Source organism: Ailuropoda melanoleuca, chromosome 8 (assembly GCF_002007445.2).
Source record: "Ailuropoda melanoleuca isolate Jingjing chromosome 8, ASM200744v2, whole genome shotgun sequence".
Classification (NCBI taxonomy): domain Eukaryota; kingdom Metazoa; phylum Chordata; class Mammalia; order Carnivora; family Ursidae; genus Ailuropoda; species Ailuropoda melanoleuca.
Window position 1 is genome coordinate 88,801,412 of NC_048225.1, and position 19,195 is coordinate 88,820,606.

Sequence of the window (19,195 nt, forward strand, 5' to 3'; positions counted from 1 at the left end):
CTCTCATAAATAAATCTTAAAATTAAGAAAAAAACTCTTCCTTCTTATTCCATCTATTTCAAGGTAGTACGTCATTAGTAATAAAAGAAACCCTAAACTATGAACCCTATGATTTCTATTTCATGTAAATTAATGGAAGTCTTAAACTCAAAACATTTTTATTTCTATTTTCTTATGTACAATTATTCTCAAAAAGGCTAATTTATATAATTTTGCTTCATAATCAAAAGGATACTATCAGAAAATATTTTGGATTTATCATACACTGAATACATTAGTTCTTTGTTTTTTGAAGGACTGGTGTAGCTATGTATTTTTCCCCTACTATGCAAACATGTATGAACCAGCACAGAAAATGAAAGATCACCTATTCTTTTAACTTCATTTTGCTTCCATCCATTCTCAGTTTGGGGATGGGGGTGCAAAAAGAATAACAGTGATCATACATACAGAGTTTTGCTGATAACGGATAGGAGCTTGCACTCCTCCTCCATTTCTACAATATCAAAATACTACACTTTTCTACATTCTCAAATTGTTGTTCTTTGATACATGCAAAAAAGCAGGATACTGTGGATTTGCATGGTTCTTTAAACCAGAGATCTCCCAAATTTGCTAATCACATATCCCTATCAGTAAAAAAAATTGAGCACTTACTCCAAATTAGACTTTGCTTCCTTACTAATTTTGTTTATAATTTTTGTCTCACACTTTAACAAATCATCTTAAGCTCTCCTAGGGGTACATACACCGTGATTTAGAGACTGCTTTCAATTAATTTTCCTTTCTCCTCACTACCAATATATATTTTTACAGAACAGCCAGCCTTAATGAATAGAGAACAGAACAGAACTTTTATAATTAACAATTATTTTTGTTTTCCCAAGGAGCTTTTTATAATGACCCCAAACAAAAGCTTCTGGGAAAGTTAATAAAATAAAATTTAACAAGGGTGTTTCTCTGCAACACATAAGCACAATCGATGAAATATGAAATGTTAATGTTTTATAGCATTAAAAGAAAGAAGAAATGCATTTTTGTTTCTTTTTAAATATAAATTATAAAGCTACAGATAAATTTCAAAGGAAAGGAATTTATCATCATATAGTTTACTATTCTTCTAAAATTATTTTCCAACTGGGTTCTTCTTTGAATGATAAAATATTAAATTACCAAGGAAGGTAGAATTATGAAAGGGAAAGAGAGGGAAATAAGTACATGCATCAACAACTTAGATTACTGCAGCTATGAGACTATAATGACTTTTTATTTTAAAATTCCAATATTTACCCCTAGAATACTTTTGTTATATAACCATTAGTTTTTATATAATGTTTTATATAACCACTGATTAGAAGTACTAATCACAATAACAAAATGGAAAAAGAATAGTATGTAAGGTCTCTTTAAAGATTAGATGCTTTTGCCTATTTAAATGTTTTATTACTGAACAAATCTGTTTTTCAATAAATTTGTTATAGGTTTAAATATGTAAACAAATTTAAATATGTAAAAAAATCTGTGAAGAATTAGAAATGAATAAATGCCTTCTATTTCCATAGTTTAGTGTACATGGTAATTCAACTTTTCAGACTGGGTTTTAAAACTGTTGAGTGATATATCACAGTAGCCTAGATATTCAGTCTCTATACATATTTGCTGTGACCTAATTTCTTTCGCAAGATATTTTTCAACTTTTTAAAAAAAAATTATTTTCATTCTAATGTAGTTAAGTGTTATAATAGTCCCAGGTATACAATATAATGATCCAGTACTTCCATAAAGTTTTTTTTTTAACAGAGTTATGTTACAGTCTATGGATAATACAATTGGAAGGATTCTCAGTGGCAAGTTGTAAAGTTAGTATCTTTTATATTATTAGTGTTAGTTTCAGGAAAGTTAACTGTCTAAATGCCTTTGTGGAAATTTTGTTATAGGCTTGGAGGAATGTAAAGCTCTTACATATCCAGTCGTGGCCGGGTATATATAATATATATGTATTTTTTCTTATATATATAATTTCTTATATATATAAGACATATATAATTTCTTATTTCTACTATCAGAGATGACTCTAAAAATAGGAACTAAACCATGAATCAAGGGTTACTTGTGCACACTGTACAAAATGTTTCAGAAAACTGATCTTCAAAAGTAGAAGTCTTATTAACACACTTCTGCCACCCTTGATATATGGTTTCTAACCAATAAGAACATCTGAAATCACATTAAGAAAACCTAAAAAATAATAATGACATGCTAAAGACTTTCCTTTTTGGACCGGCCCATTAGTATAGTTCAAGGTTAATTCCAAATTTCTCGATTTTTTGAAGGTCCCATTTTCCAGTATAAGTACCTGATAGTTCTGCAGCAGGATAAGACTGAGGTAGAACTCGCTGAAGGCCAGTTTAAGGTCTTTAATATTCCTATGTTGGACACGTTCCTCATGGGACAAGTGGAAGACTGGCTTCCTGCGCTGTCGCAGCGTAGTAACGCCAGTGCTCTCTTTCTGTGCATCCAGTGATGACTGAAGCTCATTCTGAAGCGTAGCAAATCTGCGCTGAGCCTCTGCAAGCTTTTCTATAAAAACAAAACCCCCCAAAAAACAGCATTTCAAATCATCAAGATAAAAAAGCTGGTAAAGTTCTCACAGACTTTTTGGTTTTTTACTGTTTATTCTGGTCTGTTTCCCTAAAATTTCTAGAAAAAAAATGTGACATGTAATATTTAGAACTAGATAGGAAAAAAAACGTTTTGGTATAACATTTCATTCTATCGTTCTATCCCACACTTCCCTCCCTGCAAAACCTCAAGTGTACCCTTTGTTTTTACAGATGAAGACATAGAATCTAAAAAGCCACTAAAAGTGAGAATGCAAAATGGTACAGCCACATAATTTGGAAAACAGTTTGTCAATTCTCAAAAAGTTAAACAGAGTCAGTTACATTAAGATCCAGCAATTTCACTCCTAGGTATATATGTTCACACAAAAACTTGTACATATATACGAATTTGTATTCACAAGAGTGGAATACAACCTAAATGTTCATTAACTGATGAAAGGATAAGCAAAATACAGCATGTATATTATATAATGGAATATTATTCAGTCATAAAGAAGAATGAAGTACTGCGGGTGCCTGTACTGGGTGGCTCAGATGGTTAAGTGTCTGCGTTCGGCTCAGGTCATGATCCCAGGGTCCTGGGATGGAGCCCCACAAGGGGCTCCCTGCTCAGCGGGGAGTCTGCTTCTCCCTCTCCCTCTACTGTCTCCCCTGCTTGTGTTCTCTCGCTCTCTCTGTCAAATAAATAAATAAAGTCTTTAAAAAGAAAAAAGAATGAAGTACTGATACATACTATAACATGAATGAATCTTAAAGAAATCATGGGAAGTGAAAGAAGCCAAAAACAAAATGCCACATAGTGTCTTATTATTCCATTTCTATGAAATGTCCAGAACAGGCAAATCCAGAGACAGGAAGATTAGTGGTTGCCAGGGTCTAGGGCGCAGGAAGAAAAAGGATATAGAATGGGTATAGAATCCTTTGGGGGTGATGAAAATGTTCTGGAATTATATAATGGTGATGGTTGTACAACCTTGTGAATAGTCATAATTTGAATCTCTCTCCTCAGGAATAGCTCAGTCTCTTTTAAGGGCTCATGTGAGTAGGTCAGGCTCACCCAGGATAATCACCCATTCTTAAAGTCAACTGATTTGGGACCTTAATTACAGCTGTAAAATCCCTTCATAGCAACACCTAGGTAGATGTTTGACTGAATAACTGGGAGAAGGTAGAGAATACACTATGGAGGAAGGGATCTTAGACTCCACCTTAGAATTATGCCTACCATGTATTTCTGAACTGAAGCAAATTTCTGGAGACTCCAAATGCCACTCGGTCCAGCAGTCAAATGGAGATCTACAGTGTTTAGGTGACAGATGAAATATTAACCCAGGTTTAATTCACAGGGGACCCAGTTGGTCCACAGACTCACATTATGATTGCTTTCTCCGTTCCAAAATGTATAATTGGAGTAGAAATACCAGGATACTTGTAGAAATCTCCATGTTGACTGTGACCCAGGGGTAAAAGCCATTATTGTAGGAAGGACTGATGGAAGTTTCTAGAACTTCTCCCATCAAGATAATAACCAAGAAGCAAAAGCTCATCCCTAGCGGAACTCCAGAGGTTAGTGCCATCACCAGAGACTTGAAAGATGCAGGGATGCTGATATCTATTCACAACCCTATTTATCTGTTTAGTCTGTGCAGAAGTTGGATGGATCTTGAAAAATGACTGGATTATAGCAAATTCAATCAAGTGGCCACTCTGATGGCAGCTATTATATAAATGTGGTATCATCACTGGAGCAAATCAACAGAGCCCATAGCATCTGCTATGCAGCTATGCAACTAACAATGCACCTTTTCATCTGGCAACAGACACCTGCATGGTCTCTGAGCCCCAGAAATGGCACCATTCCCCATCAATACTGATCAGCCACCTAGCGGCAGGTTGAATGCACTGGATGCCTTCCAACACGCAGGGAGCAGAGATCTGTCCTCTCTGGAATACATGTATTCTTGATATGGTTGTACATTCCCTGCTCATAATGTTCCTGGCTAGCACCACTATCAGCTGGAATGCCTTAACCATTTTCATGGTATTCTACACAGCTTTGTTTCTGATGAGGACATTCATTTCACAGCAAAAGTTGTAAAGCAACAAGCATATCCATGGAATAAAATGGTCTTACCACATACCCAGAAAGAAACTGCTGGCCTAAAGAGAGACTTAACAAAGTGAGTTAGGAGACAACACTCTGTAAGAATTGGGTTCTGTCTTCCAGGATGCAGTATTAAGACCATTATATTTATTGGTGCTTTCACAAACACAGAAAAATACAGAGCCTAGAATCAAGGGATCAAAGTGGGAGTGGCTCCTCTCACTACTATACCAAAAAAATCACTCATTTAATTTTTGCTTCCCAATCTGCAACTTGAACTCTGCCTATTGGTTAGTTCTCAGTGGAAAATGCTTCTTTCAGAGGAATACAATAATGGTTCTACTGAATTGGAAGATGAGACTGCCACCTGGCCATTTTGGGCTCATCGTACTCCTGAACTAGTAGGCAAAGAAGCTGTTTACTGGTTAGTGATTGATTTGATTACCAAGGGGAAAGTGAATTGTCGATACACAATAGGAGCATGGAGGATTGTGTCCATAGCCCAGGAGACTCTCTGGAACACATCCTAGTATTTCCATGACAAGTAATAAAAGTTGATGGAAAACGATAGAAATCAAAGAAAAGAATTATTGAGCATTCAGATCCTTCAGGAATTAAAGTTTGGGTCATCCCATCCAGTAAAAAACCCCAGCCAACTGGGCTTCTGGCTGAGGGGAAAGAAAATATGGAATGAGTAGTGGAAAAAGCAAATCACAGGCATCAACTATGGCCTCTTGACCTTGTTGCTCTTTTACATAGCTTATATTTTCCTCTCTATCTCTTTTTATTGTATTCTGGGTAACTACTTCAGCTCTATGTTCAAGTGTATAAACTTTCTCTTAATCTCCACCTAACTGACAGGTTTAACTAATTAAGATATTAATTTCAGTGCTTATATTTTCATTTTAAAAGTTCTAATTGGTTATTTTATTTTTAAAATTTTATTTATTTATTTGAGAGAGAGAGAGAACAAGCACAACTGGGGGGAGGGGCAGAAGGAGAAGGAGCAGCAGACTCCCTTTGCGGAGCAGGGAGCACTGCGCCAGCTGATCCCAGGACCCTGAGATAACAACGTGAGCAGATACTTACCCACTAAGCCACCCAAGGCACCCCTCTAATTGGTTATTTCAAAAACTCAGTTTTGATAGTTTCTTTTAGTGCATGGTTTTGATACTCTTTTTTAGGTCTTTAACCATACTAAGCATGTACTTTATTTTGTATCTAATAATTCTGCATATTTTATGTAGCGTTTTACTGTTTTGCAGTGAGAGGTATTCAGAATTTTTTCCTAGTCTTCCATATTATAAGAAAGAACAATTCACCTATCTTCAAATCTCACACTGAAAAGGAAAAATGAATCTCAAGGTTCTTTTTAGGGAAGTCAAGCACTTCTATTGCAAAACTGTCCATCTTACTATCCTTCTGATCAAAAAAAATATAGAACTCTTGGTTCTTTCTTAGTTCACTGTGCACTTAAGTGATTCTGTAATTTTTCCATGATACTCCTAGGCCAAAAGATATATTTAACACTTCTGTTTTATTAACAACCTAAGTATTTATGTCCTAACCACTTAAAAGCCATTTGAAAAAATAATATACATAAATACAAACACATATTTAATGAAAGAATGTGAGAATTTATCCAAGGTCAACTATAAATTATTTTGCTGATTAAAAGCCATAGGTAATTAGTAAGACCCAAAAGCTAGAAAATCATAATATGAATGATCAACTTTTATTAAGAGACCAATATATGAATTTGCTATTTGTTTACCTTCTTTAGCCAGTTGTCAATACATATGTTTCATAATTATAAATTTACATGGATATTAAAAATGAAAGAAGTCCAAAAAACGGAAAGAAAGAAGAACCATTACTTCCTGCATGCCAGCAATAAGTCAAGAAACAAATACCTCCCCATCTGGCAAACTCCTTACTCATTTTACAAGGCTAATCTCAAATATCATTTTTTTGGTAAGTCTTTCTTGCCTAAAAACTCTCAGCCACAACTTGAAACTCCTTCTGTAGGACTCTCATGAGGTCACAAACATGCATACAAAGCACACTGAACATAATTCTTTGTTTATATGTTTGTTTCAATGACTGACTGACTTAGCTCTCTGAGCCAATGCTTCTCTGAGGGGGGAAAAACTTCATTTTTTAATGGTGTGCAATTTTTTAATAGCTTTTTCAGGTATACTTTACACAGCATAGCATTCACCCATGGTAAGCATAGTTTGCTGATTTTTAGTAAATTTGTAGAGTTGTGCAATCATCAACACCATCCAATTTTAGAACATTTCCAACATTCCATATACTTCTGTCATGGCCATTGGCTGTCAATCCTCACTCCCACCCCGCAACCCCAGGTAACCACTGATCTGCTTTCTGTTTCTATACACTTGCCTTTTCTGGACACTGTTATAAAGGAATCACACAACATGTTGTCTTCTGCATCTGTCTGGCTTCTTAGCATGATTTTGAGGTTCATCCATTTTGTATCATGCATCAGGAGTTTGTTCCTTTTATTGCTGAATTACATATTTGTTGGGTGGATATACCACATTTTGTTTAAATATTCCTAAGTTGACAGACATCTGAATTGTTTCTAAGTTTTTTACTATATAAATTATGCTGTTAACATTCACCTATAAATTTTTGTGTGGACTATCATCATCATCTTTGTATTGTAAGAGCTTGCATACAGTAGCCTCAATCCATGTTTGCTGACTGACTGAATGAATGAATATGCAGGAAAAACTTTTCTCTGGTAATCCAAGTTTCCATATAGAAATAGAGGACAAATAAATACCAGGGTATTCAGCTACTTTTTTGAACTATTTTCTTCCTTAAGGGCAAGACTATCTAGAAAAGTATATGAGGGAAAATCCCTTGTTGGGAGTAGGAGAGTAAAAGCATGTAATTTGGAAAAAAAATTCAATATTACCATAGTTATGGTGTGAGATGTTTATACTTAGCAAAAGGGTTTAATACTTATCAACAGGTTTAAAAGGGATGAGAAAGGGATGCTTTTGATACTAAGTATCCAAATCTATGTTTCAATGACACCTCAGTTTTCTAGAGTCAGATATCCAAAACTCTCAAACATATGGGGGCAGCACAGAACCTGGAAAAAGGTAAATGTGTACATAAGAATGTACTTTGGCCTATGAATTAAAATCTATACATATACTTACACAAAATAAAAATGAATATTTCTAGGTAATTTTACAAATGCTGATGAAAGTAGCCTATTTTGACAACAAATTTCAATTTCTACTCATGCCAATAAATCAAGTGGCTCGGAATGAGCCACATTATTGCTTTAATAATACATGTTTAATGCCATAAGCTCTCAGAAAATAAAATATCTGATAAAAATTTCCAATAACCACCCAAAAACTTTCAAAGCACCTATATGTCCCTCAAAAAGCTATAGCATTAACAAGATTTTTCTTAGTTTTCACCAGATTTATATATATTTTACTTTTAGAAAAGTTATTTCAGAACTATAAGCTAACTTCAGAATAACAAAGCTATTATATTGTTATGGAACTGAAGAATAATTCTTGATAAAGTCAGTGTCTTAGAATACATTTATTTTTTGTATACCTTTCTTGCAATGTTACGAGCTTGCTAATTCAATTTATGGACCTCAGTGTTATTTGAAATACAGAGTAAGTTTTTAAGAGTTGATCAACCCTAGATGACTCAGGATAATTAATTTTGTTACATTACACAAAATTTCTGTTCTGCCTTTATCTGGAATTCTTATTACATGAAATCATTATACCTCAAATACTGAAGTCTAAAATCTCCATGCATCAATAAAACATAACATTCTTCAATTTTTTCTATAATAATAACTGAATCCTTACTCTCTTACAACTCCAGCCTCAGCAGACTGTTATCCTCCTCACCCCCAAATATATCATGTATTTTGATGTCACAATGCATCTGGATAGTGTTTTCTGGGAATACTGCACTCCAAGTCCTCTACCACTGTTAACCCCAATATGCTCCTCCAAGAGCATGTGAAAATGCCGCGTGTTTTCAAAGAGCCAATTTAAATTTTACTTCTCCCGGAGGCTTTTCCACAATCCCTCTCTTTTCCTCCAAGTAAAGTCAATGCTTTTACATGTCAGTTTCCATAGTACTTTCCAAAATTCTAAAATACCAATTATCATATTGTACATAAACGTGAAAGAAATAGATACAATTGGTAAATAAACACATTAGATATAATCTGATATTTTCTATTCTACTATATTCTATTCATATATTTTTTTAAATGCTCGTGATGACCCCAGGTATTTTAATTTCCTGACCCATGTACTGGGTCATAACCTACAGCTTAAGAGAACATTAATTTAGATGATAGTCAGCTTTTTTATGAGGATGCCATCCTGAAACTGTATTACTCCATGACCAGGGACATTCCCCATCTCATCAGTCTTAGAAAAAAAATTTTAGCAGTCTTAGAAAGACCCAGGAGACTTCAGTGATTAGTAATGTTATCACCAAAAAGGAGCCTTCCTTTAAAAAAACTTCACTCTCCTTCCACAGTTTTCAAATATTAGAAGATAGGAAGGAAGGATAGTGGACACGTGGATAGTACATAAATAACTGTAATTTTAATTTTCATCAGATATGTTAACAAGAAAGCAAGCCAGACTGCTTGCTTTAATTCATGTCCCCTACTTCTCTCCTAACCAACCTCCCAATCCCCATTCTTAACAGCTCTTAAGTAATGGATTCTCTTGTAATTAACTCAAGAGAATCATGATATAGAAAATAATAGTAAGACAATGGGAATTTTAAATAATACTACAGACCTATGATCACCCTAATATATACTTAATCCATGTCTTTACACACATACAAGCAAAGAGCTAAACCAGCCATTAAGTCATAATTTAGCTATGTGGGTACCAGATATATATAATCACTTGTAAAATGATATTTAGTATTTCAGTGAAAAAGATGCTTATGTTTTATTACACACACTCAGTGGCATAATATACAATGCCTCAAATTCAGTAAGAATAAAGAAAAACACATAACAGGATTATAGGAATAACTGTAATACGAATACTTCTGAGTAACTATTATCCAATTGGTCTTACATATATAAGAAGCCTGAAAATATTTTACAGCCAAGAAATAAATCTGCTTCTATTGCCATAATTCTCATACTTATAAATAATACTACTGCAATTTCTTTCCTTCCCTTCTTCCCTCTCTCTTTTCTGGTAAAGAAAGGAAAAACTCATAACACTGCTGTGAAGTCTTAATAACTGAAGCCAAAAAATTAGAACAGGTTAAAAAAAAACTGAGATTGTTTAGAAACGAAGGAAAAAGCCCCTAGCTATTTAAAACATTCCAACCAAAAAAAAAAAAAAGGAAAGAAAGAAAGACGGAAAAGCCCTTGCCTGTTTTAACTGTGGACTAAAAGCAACAGATATATTCTAAGATTTTGTTTTTATGTAGGCACATAAAAACACTGCTTACAAGCAAAATATTTTGAATAGAGAGAGAAAGCAAGATGGTTCTAGCAAGAGAAAGATGCTATAACATAGAGTGATTAATATGACCAATGGAAAAGGACATTACTGATCACCACAAAAAAGATTTCTAACACTACAGCTTTTAGGATTGATGCCATTTTTAGTACTAGAAGACACTTAGGAGACATCAGTGATTAGTAATGTTATCACCAAAAAGGAGCCTTCCTTTAAAAAACTTCCCTTTCCTTTCATGGTCCTCAAATATTAAGATTGTATCTATTGGGGCACTTGGGTGGCTCAGTCGGTTAAGTGTCCGACTCTTAGTTTTGGCTCAGCTGGTGATCTCATGGATCTTGGGATCAAGCCCTGTGTGCTGGGCTCCACGCTTGGTGCGGGGGTCTGCTTGAGGATTCTCTCCCTCTCCCGGCGCATGCACTCCCTCTCCCTCTCTCTCTCAAATAAATAATTTTTTAAAAACATTTTTTTAAAAAGATTTTATCTATTAATATAAATGCTTATACCTTATTAACAAAAAATATGTAAAAAAACATAAAGAGCAATAAAATGACTTATATCAGGTTTTGTGAAATACTGACAATTGCTTCTGACTCCTCACAGGTAGAACCCAAGAGGGCTGGGAATCAATGTGTTCATTTTAGTACTAGCAAGTACATGGAGGCCTAGAAAGGTTAAACGGTAAACTTCTTCTAAAAAATAGTAAGGTTCAAAAATCTAAAATGTAATTGGTAGGTAATAGAATTGATATGAAAATAAGTATCTACATTTTAGTAGTATTCATTATGTTTTGTTTACCTTTTATAGCATTTTGTTTGGGGTATTTAGAAGTTTTAGTCAAGACTATATCTACTTAAAAGTGACCATTTTTAGCTGACCATTAAGTAATTTGTGAGATACAAGTGGGTGGAGGTAGGTTTATAACCTGAACTCATCCCTGTATTATTTATAGTTTTTCTGTGCCCTAGTGTCTGAGAAATAGAGTGTATAAGACAATCTGCCATGGAGAAGGTGACTAATAAGGAGAAAAATGATATTGTCCAGGACAAGGGCCAAATTCTGTTTCTGTCAATCATGTCTTCATATTACCCATCACTTCCTGACCTGGTAAAAAGTTAGTCTGAAGACTATCATGTGTACCTACTCTGTGGTGACACCAAGAGGCATGCCCTACTGGCCCTGCCAATACACACAGAAAAAGGAAGACATTTATGATCACTGCCTCCAAATTTTCAATAGTAGAAAGCCTAAAATTATTTTTGAAAAACAATCAAATCTAAGATACCATTTTTCACATTAGGGTTATAACCCAATATAGGTCATAAAAGCAGTTGTGTGGATCATAAATCAGCATTTTGTAAGTCAAATAGAAATAAATACAGAAAACAGAACATATTACACATAGTAAGGATATTATTCCATAAAAAATTTAATCATTTAAATATATTGCATATACACACATATACAGATGCATACAAACACACATAAAACACACATATCTGACTAGGTGTAATGGTTCACAATTTGTATATAGTTTTTACTATAACTCAACACGTAAAAAATACGTATCTATTGTTAAGAGTAGATATTTCTTTTGCTTTGTATACCAAGAAGCATTATCTATTCTTTCCGATCTAAATTATCCATACAGAGTTGGGCTCAGAGATCCTTCCCCAAAAAATCCTAGCAAAAGAAAAATGGTAATTAACTTGACCTTTTACATTTTGCATTTACAGCCCTAGGTCATTTACTATAGGCCTTTCTCCGTCTAAACACTCTTTCCCCTGCAAATGCCTTCCTCTTTTAGCTTCCTCTTCCTTATTCTTCATTACATGGCCACCCTCTCCTCTGTCTACACTGCTGGTTCCTCTTTTCCTCCTATGTCCTAATTGGAAATTATCTTTGTTCTTGCATATTGCAATTTCTCTGTGCATTTTTCCCTTGCTGAAAATCTATCATTGCACAGTTTCAAACAGTATTTCTATTCTGTCTCTGCATTCTAGGTGCTTACAATGTAATGCAAAGGACATGCATATATACTGTGCCCTTTCATAGCTCTGTGCCTCTGCATAAATTGCTTTTTCCCAGGAAGCCCAGCCATAAGTGAAAGATGAGAACAGAGAATTAAGGCATTTGCTTCCTTTTTTGTTCTTTTTTGCCAGAAGGGAGTGACTTGCTAAGGAGACTAAACCAGTAAAAAGGGAAGTCAATGATGCACTTATTTACTAACTCTTAGAAGAAATAATTACTAGAGCAGGTCTTGAGGAGCTAAAATTCAGTCAGTAGTTGTAGAGATTTGCCACAGACTGAAGAGGAATAACTTTCCTAAAAAGACTGGAGGAAAATAAGTAAGGGTAAGAGTGTCAACAAGTACTTAGGGGGAGGGGTAGCATAGATCTGCATATGTATTATACATCAACAGGAGCTCAAATTCTTTAGTTTTTTTTTTGAAAAATTTTTTTAAATATTTATTTGAGAGAGAGAGAGAGAGTGTGTGTGTGTGTGTGTGCGCGCGCGCACGCGTGTGCACACGTGCACGCGCAGGGGGAGAGGGAGAAAGAAACTCAAGGAGACTCTGTGCTGAGTTCAGAGTCTGATGCAGGGCTTGATCCCATGACCCAGGTGCCCCTGAAGTCCTTTATATTTATGTGTAAAGTAGGAGGTACAGTGAGCATGATGGAGAAGATGGTGGGGTCTGAGAATTCAAGAGAATGGTGCTGGGTTTAGAAAAACACTTTGGAGGGGCACCTGGATAGCTCAGTTGGTTGAGTATCTGACTCTTGATCTCAGCTCAGGTCTTGATCTCAGGGTTGTGGGTTCATGAGTTTGGGCCCCATGTTGGGTCCCACGCTGGTTGTGAAACCTACTTAAAAAACAAACAAAACAAACCCACTTTGTTTTGTTTTGTTTTAATGATTTTTTATTATATTATGTTAGTCACCATACAGTACATCCTCGGTTTCTGATGTAAAGTTTGATGCTTCATTAGTTATGTATAACACCCAGTGCACCATGCAATACGTGCCCTCCTTACTACCCATCACCGGTCTATCCCAATCCCCCACTCCCCTCCCCTCTGAGGCCCTCAGTTAAAACAAACCCACTTTGGAGCATAGAAAAGGGCACTGATTAGGACCCATGGGCAACTTTGAGGACATAGTTAAGAATGTAACAATGAATTTATACTGGTTCAAGTTTGTTCCACCGTGATTTTTTTCCCCTGGCCATCCTAAGCAGCCTATGGGTAGGCATAAAGAAGGTAAAAGGCTGGATTGGTCTACAGGTGGAGTTTCACTAGTCCGAAGCATTACAAAGCAATGAGGGTGAGGAGATTAAAAAGCACAAGGGACAAAGTGGTTAAGGTAACTGACGGAGAGGGAATAATTCAGGGCGGGGGGGCCTTATTCACTGGAATAGATGAGGGAGTCAAGAAACTTGAGCTTTGTGATATGAAAAAAGATATTAAAGGAGTAGGATAGTATAAAAATATATATAAAAAACCAGAATTTTAAAGGGTCAGATATAAATAAATGGAAGTTCTAGTATTTCCTTCTCAACTCCAATAGCATCTTGTAGGTGTCACTCTGGAGACAATGCTCTAGAGCAATAGAAAGGAATATTCCATACAATGGAAAGGCAAAGTAATGTAATTAATAAGCAGGAACTGTCTAATTCAGCTCTGAAATAATAAAATCAAATTTCTGACTCTTCTGAAGCTTCAGACTGGACTTTAGTGAAGCTCCATCAAAGTACTGGTTCATAATGAAGTTCCCAAATCTTTGCAACTGCAAAAGAATCTAGGCAATGACTGTATTAGTCTTAAACATTGAGGTACTAGACGCGTCCCTACCCCAGCTAAAGTAAATATCCCTAAGTACAGTGTAGGAGGAAAAACAAGCCCCAATTTAAAAATGATGATCAGAAGGTTAAACACTGACATGGCAGAGTTTTTCTTCCATCAGCAGCAGAAATTGTCCCCTGTATGTTGTACCAAAAAACTACTTACCTGAATAAAATGTGTTGATTTTGGCAAGTTCCTTTTCACAGGTTTGGAAAAATTTTTCTTCAAACTTGGCAAAATACCTCTTTACCGTGTCCTCATCTGTAACTGAAAGCAAGGAAAACACTATTTAAATATGATGTCCAAAGGCCAACTAAGAAAACTAGGGAAATAAAATTTAAAGGTACTACTTCCTTATTCTTCAAAATGACAACAATGAACTGTGAACCATATTAAGCAAAGACTAATGAAAGGCCTCTTCATAGGAATACAGTCATTTTTTAACTGAATGAAACTCTCTAAGTCTCTACTATAATAAATTTATAGTGGTGAAAAAAATAAGTGTTCTACAACTTCAGGAGAAGAAGACACTACTGTAGAGAGATGTGATCAAGGAAGATTCAAGGTGTTGGGGAGTTGAAATGAGTAGTATTTAGCAAGAGTAAATATTTCAGGGAATAAAAAAAGGAACAGAAGACATGAATATATAAGATGTTCCTGGAAAAAAATGAGTTGATCATTTCTACTATATTAAATTGCTTTCCACTGATTTTCACTTAGCTACGCCAGATACAGAAAAAAAAATGTAGGCTGATAGTTATAAATTGTCTATTCTAAGCCTATAGTCACTGGGTAGGAACATAAGTGAGTTGAGCAAATCGGTGATTATACAAGTATGGTGATAAACGGCAACTAACAGCTTCACGATAAGGAGTGGTATGGATTCTGGCAAGTGAGAGCACATGTCCATCTAGTTAGTTGTTGCCCTGTGGTGCCACATCTTCCAATTTTTAGGACAAGTCACAAATCTATGTATTTTAAAAACACAGTGTAGACCAATCAATATATGCCTCTGCAAGCTGGATCCACTTTGTGAGTTCTATTATATAGCTGTCAATTTACTAAATACCATAAGTACAGATATATGTAGCTTCAGGAACCCCCAAGCCTAAAAGGGCATGTTTCTTGTCCAAGTGATATCTGCCTAGACTCCAGATGCTAATCATAACTATCTTAGTGTAATCGCAAAAACCCTTAAACAATTCATCTGTCCAGGGATAAGAGAAACAGTATTTCCCTGAGTAATATGCAATACACACATATACATACTAATTCTTTGTACCAGAGATACTTTAAAGAAAAACATAAGCTTAAAATCAAGTTCTAAAAAGCATGTCAAATATATTCATTTAATTTGAATAACACAAATGTAAAAAAAAATTATCACTACACGAAACCTTGACTTAGTTATGTATCTACTTCTCTATTTCTTATGCTTTAGAACTTAACAGATAACGCAGGATTCTACTGATTTTGCAGTAAGGAAAGAGTGTTCCTCATGTAAGCTCCGTAATTAAGGTACAATAAAGGCTATAGCAGCCTGAGGCCACTGTGAATTATTTTTACAAAGCATAAATCAAGTCAAAGCTTTCTTTAAAGTTGATCTTGAGTTAGAGATGATCCATGGTAACAGATGCTGCTTTTATAATAGCATTTAGCTATAGCTGATTTAAAATAAGAGTAATATCTCATTCTACTTTATTACCCATTTTTTTCATTATTATTTTATTCTTTATTATATTGTTAGGAGAGAAAACCCAAAAGCAAAGTATAGGCTTGGTCATATTTACTTTGTTTCCCTATTAACAGAACAAAGTTGTTCACCAAAGCAATTTAAATATAGCTTCTGTTTAAAAAAATTATTTTAACATATTAATATTTATATACAGACAGGTTACATATTCAACAAGATCAAATATTTAAAATATTACTAAGAGGGGCACCTGGGTGGCTCAGTTGGTTAAGCGTCTGCCTTTGGCTTAGGTCATGATCCCAGGGTCCTGGAATCAAGCCCCACATGGAGCTCCCTGCTCAGTGGGGAGCCTGCTTCTACCTCTCTCTCTGCCCCCCACCCCTGGGCTTGTGCTTGCATGCTTTCTTTCTATCTCAAATAAATAAAATCTTAAAAATAAAATAAAATATTACTAGGAGCCTAGAAACCAAAAAAATCTAAATAAGCCTCTGAGAAACTAAAACATATAATAAAATTTTATGTATTAAAGCATGAACATTCTACTCATTAATCAATCTCATATGAATTCTTCATTTCCTCGATTAAAGACTGTTTTATCTAAAATACCAGTAGTCTCTTACGTAGATTTCTGGTTCACATATAACTTAATAGCCACAAATCAGAAAAGAGTAGAGTAATGTTACAGCAACACTAAAAAGTAATGGCAAAAAAGAGAGAAAAGAGAAAAGAACTATACATAAAAATAGATCTGCATATACAGGTACCCCCATTTTTGAAAGTTCGAGTTACACTACTTTGCTTTTACAGAAGACATAACATGAGTACCTGTTTTTGCAAACTGAAAAGAAATCTGTAGAGGATTTCTGCTTTTACAAAAAATACACACACACACACACACACACACACACACACACACACACACACACACACAGTTTTCAGCATTCGTTTTGCAGCAAGCCAGTACAAAGGCAGCAAGCAGCCTGGGCAGTGAGGGTGGCACCATCCAGCTCCTTCCCTGGGAACTGCACTCAGCATCTCACCATCAAGCCGCCACACCTTTGAACTATGTCTGCAAGCATCTGTGCTTTACCTCAATTTATTTTGTGCATCTGTTAGCAAAGTATGTCCTAAGGTATCAGAAAGCCCAAGAAAGGATATTTTTTGGTTCTGGGAACACTAAAAAATATTCCTATATAAATTAATGGTAACTGCGTCTTCACATCATCTTGGCTTACAGGTTTCACAGGAACAGTCCACTTTGGGGAAAACGGGTTCATAGGGTTGAAGAGTAAGATAAAGGGTGCTTCAAATCAATGAGAAGAGAATGGACCATATAAAAAATAGGGTTAAGCCATTCATTTGAATAAACTCCAAATGGAGTTAACGAAACTATGTTATAAAACGCTAGAAAAAAAATTAAGTAACTCTACGTAGGGAAAGTTTTCCTAAACACTGCACAAAACAGGCCACAAAGGGAAAGACTGACATTCTCACAAAATGAAAAAATCTCCATTCCACAAGATACCATAAGCAAACTTAAAAGACAAGCAACAGACAGGGAAAACATATCTTCAACATACAAAATAAAGGATTCACATGCAAAATAGACCTCAAAAATGTCTTACAAATCAGTATTAAAAAGATATTCCACAAGAAAAATGGATAAATTAGAGCAGTCATAGAAAAATACAAATGGAGGTACCAGACCAGCAGGAACATCCACGGAATCAGCCTGAGACGCAGGAAGATACATCTGGATCTCTACAAATGAACATCTCCAGCGCTAAGTATCGAGGTACGAAGCGGGGAGCTGTGAAACCACGCACAGATATCGGAAGCTAAACAGAAGGGGGAGGGAGCCGCCATGTCAGGGCGCCGGGAAGCGGTAGCCACCTGCACGGGGGAGCGGACAGACCACGGACCCGCACGCTTGAGACAGCAGACTGAGAAGGGAGCTCCGGGAGCGCACGCGGGACGGCTGGCGGTTGGCGGGCCACCTGCACGGGAGAGCAGGCGGACTCGCGGACGGCACCCGCGAGACAGCAGACTTAGAACGTGAGCTCCAGGAGCGCGTGCTCAGGGCGGCTGGTGGGCCACCTGCACCGGGGAGCGGGCGGACCGCGGACCCGCACTCTGGAAACAGCAGACTGAGTCCGTGAGGCCGGGAGCATGCGCCACCAAGCATCTCACAGAGCTCCGGAGCTCCGGTGTGCTCACTGGATCGAGGCTGAGACCGGGAGCTCCGGGAGCGTGCGCGGGGCGGCTGGTGGCTGGAGGGCCACCTGCACGGGGGAGCAGGTGGACTCGCGGTCAGCACCCGCGAGACACCAGACTGAGATGGGGAGCTCCGGGAGCCCGCGCTGCGGGGCTGGCAACTGGCGGCTGGCGGGGTTGGAAACACAAAGGACAGAGACGCGCCGGCCCTGGAAGTGAGGGCTGGGACGCCGGGTGTGGGGCGCACAGCCCGGGATGCTGCAGGGTTGAGCAGCACCAACAGAAACAGAGTTAAAGTGGCCAGAACATCAGTGGAGAACGATCCGCGATCCCTCTGTTCTGAGACAGAGGCTGAATTTCAGCCGCTGCTGCTCTCTCAGAAGAGGCATAGCAAACCGCCAGGGAAAGCCGCCAGAGAACAAAAGCCCGGAAATACCGGCTCACAGGGTGCCCATCCCCATTCCCCCTCGCAGGAGACACGGAGACTCTACCTTAACAGGGTTTTCTGAGTACCTGCAGGCAGGCCCCTCCCCCAGAAGGCAGGCTGAAAAATCAAGAAGCCCACAACCCGGAGCGCCTGAGTGGCGCAGTCACCAAGCACCTGTCTTCGGATTAGGGTGTGATCACAACGCTCCGTAAGGAGTCCTTCATCGGGCTTCTCCACCGGGAACCTGCTTCTTCCTCTCCCACTCCTCTGCTTGGGTTCCCTTTCTTGCTGACTGTCTCTCTCTCTCTCAAATAAATAAATAAACTCTTTAAGGAAGAAGCCCACATCCCTAAGATCTCTATAAAACAAGGGCGCACGGCCTGGGTCCCAGTCAACACTTGGGCTCTGGACAACCCTGCAATCTCTCTTCATCAGAATGACGAGAAGGAGAAGTCCCCCCCAGCAAAGAAAAGATAATGAGTCTGTGGCCTCTGCCACAGAATTGGCCTCGGCCACAGAATTAATACATATGGATGTATCCCAATTATCAGAAATGGAATTCAGAGCAACAATGGTCAAGATGATGAGTAAACTTGAAAAAAGCATCAGAGAAAGCGTTGCTGAGAATATAGAATCCCTAAGGGCAGAAATGAGAGCGAATCTGACAGAAATTAAAAACTCAGTGGGCCAAATACAGTCAAAACTAGAGGCTCTGACGGCCAGGGTCACCGAGGCAGAGGAACGCGTTAGCGAATTGGAGGATGGGTTAG

The 19,195-nt window shown here is 37.2% G+C and overlaps 1 protein-coding gene across 1 annotated transcript in view; it reads right to left on the minus strand.

The window, feature by feature from the left end:
• The window catches only part of XPR1 (xenotropic and polytropic retrovirus receptor 1), a 236,222-nt gene that overhangs the window by 80,327 nt on the left and 136,700 nt on the right, over nucleotides 1-19,195 (minus strand). The window contains exons 3-4 of the mRNA XM_002920794.4: nucleotides 14,257-14,358; nucleotides 2,357-2,580 (exon numbers count right to left, since the gene is read on the minus strand). Of these exons, the coding sequence (XP_002920840.1) occupies nucleotides 2,357-2,580; nucleotides 14,257-14,358 (326 nt within the window). The remainder of the gene's footprint in view (nucleotides 1-2,356; nucleotides 2,581-14,256; nucleotides 14,359-19,195) is intronic.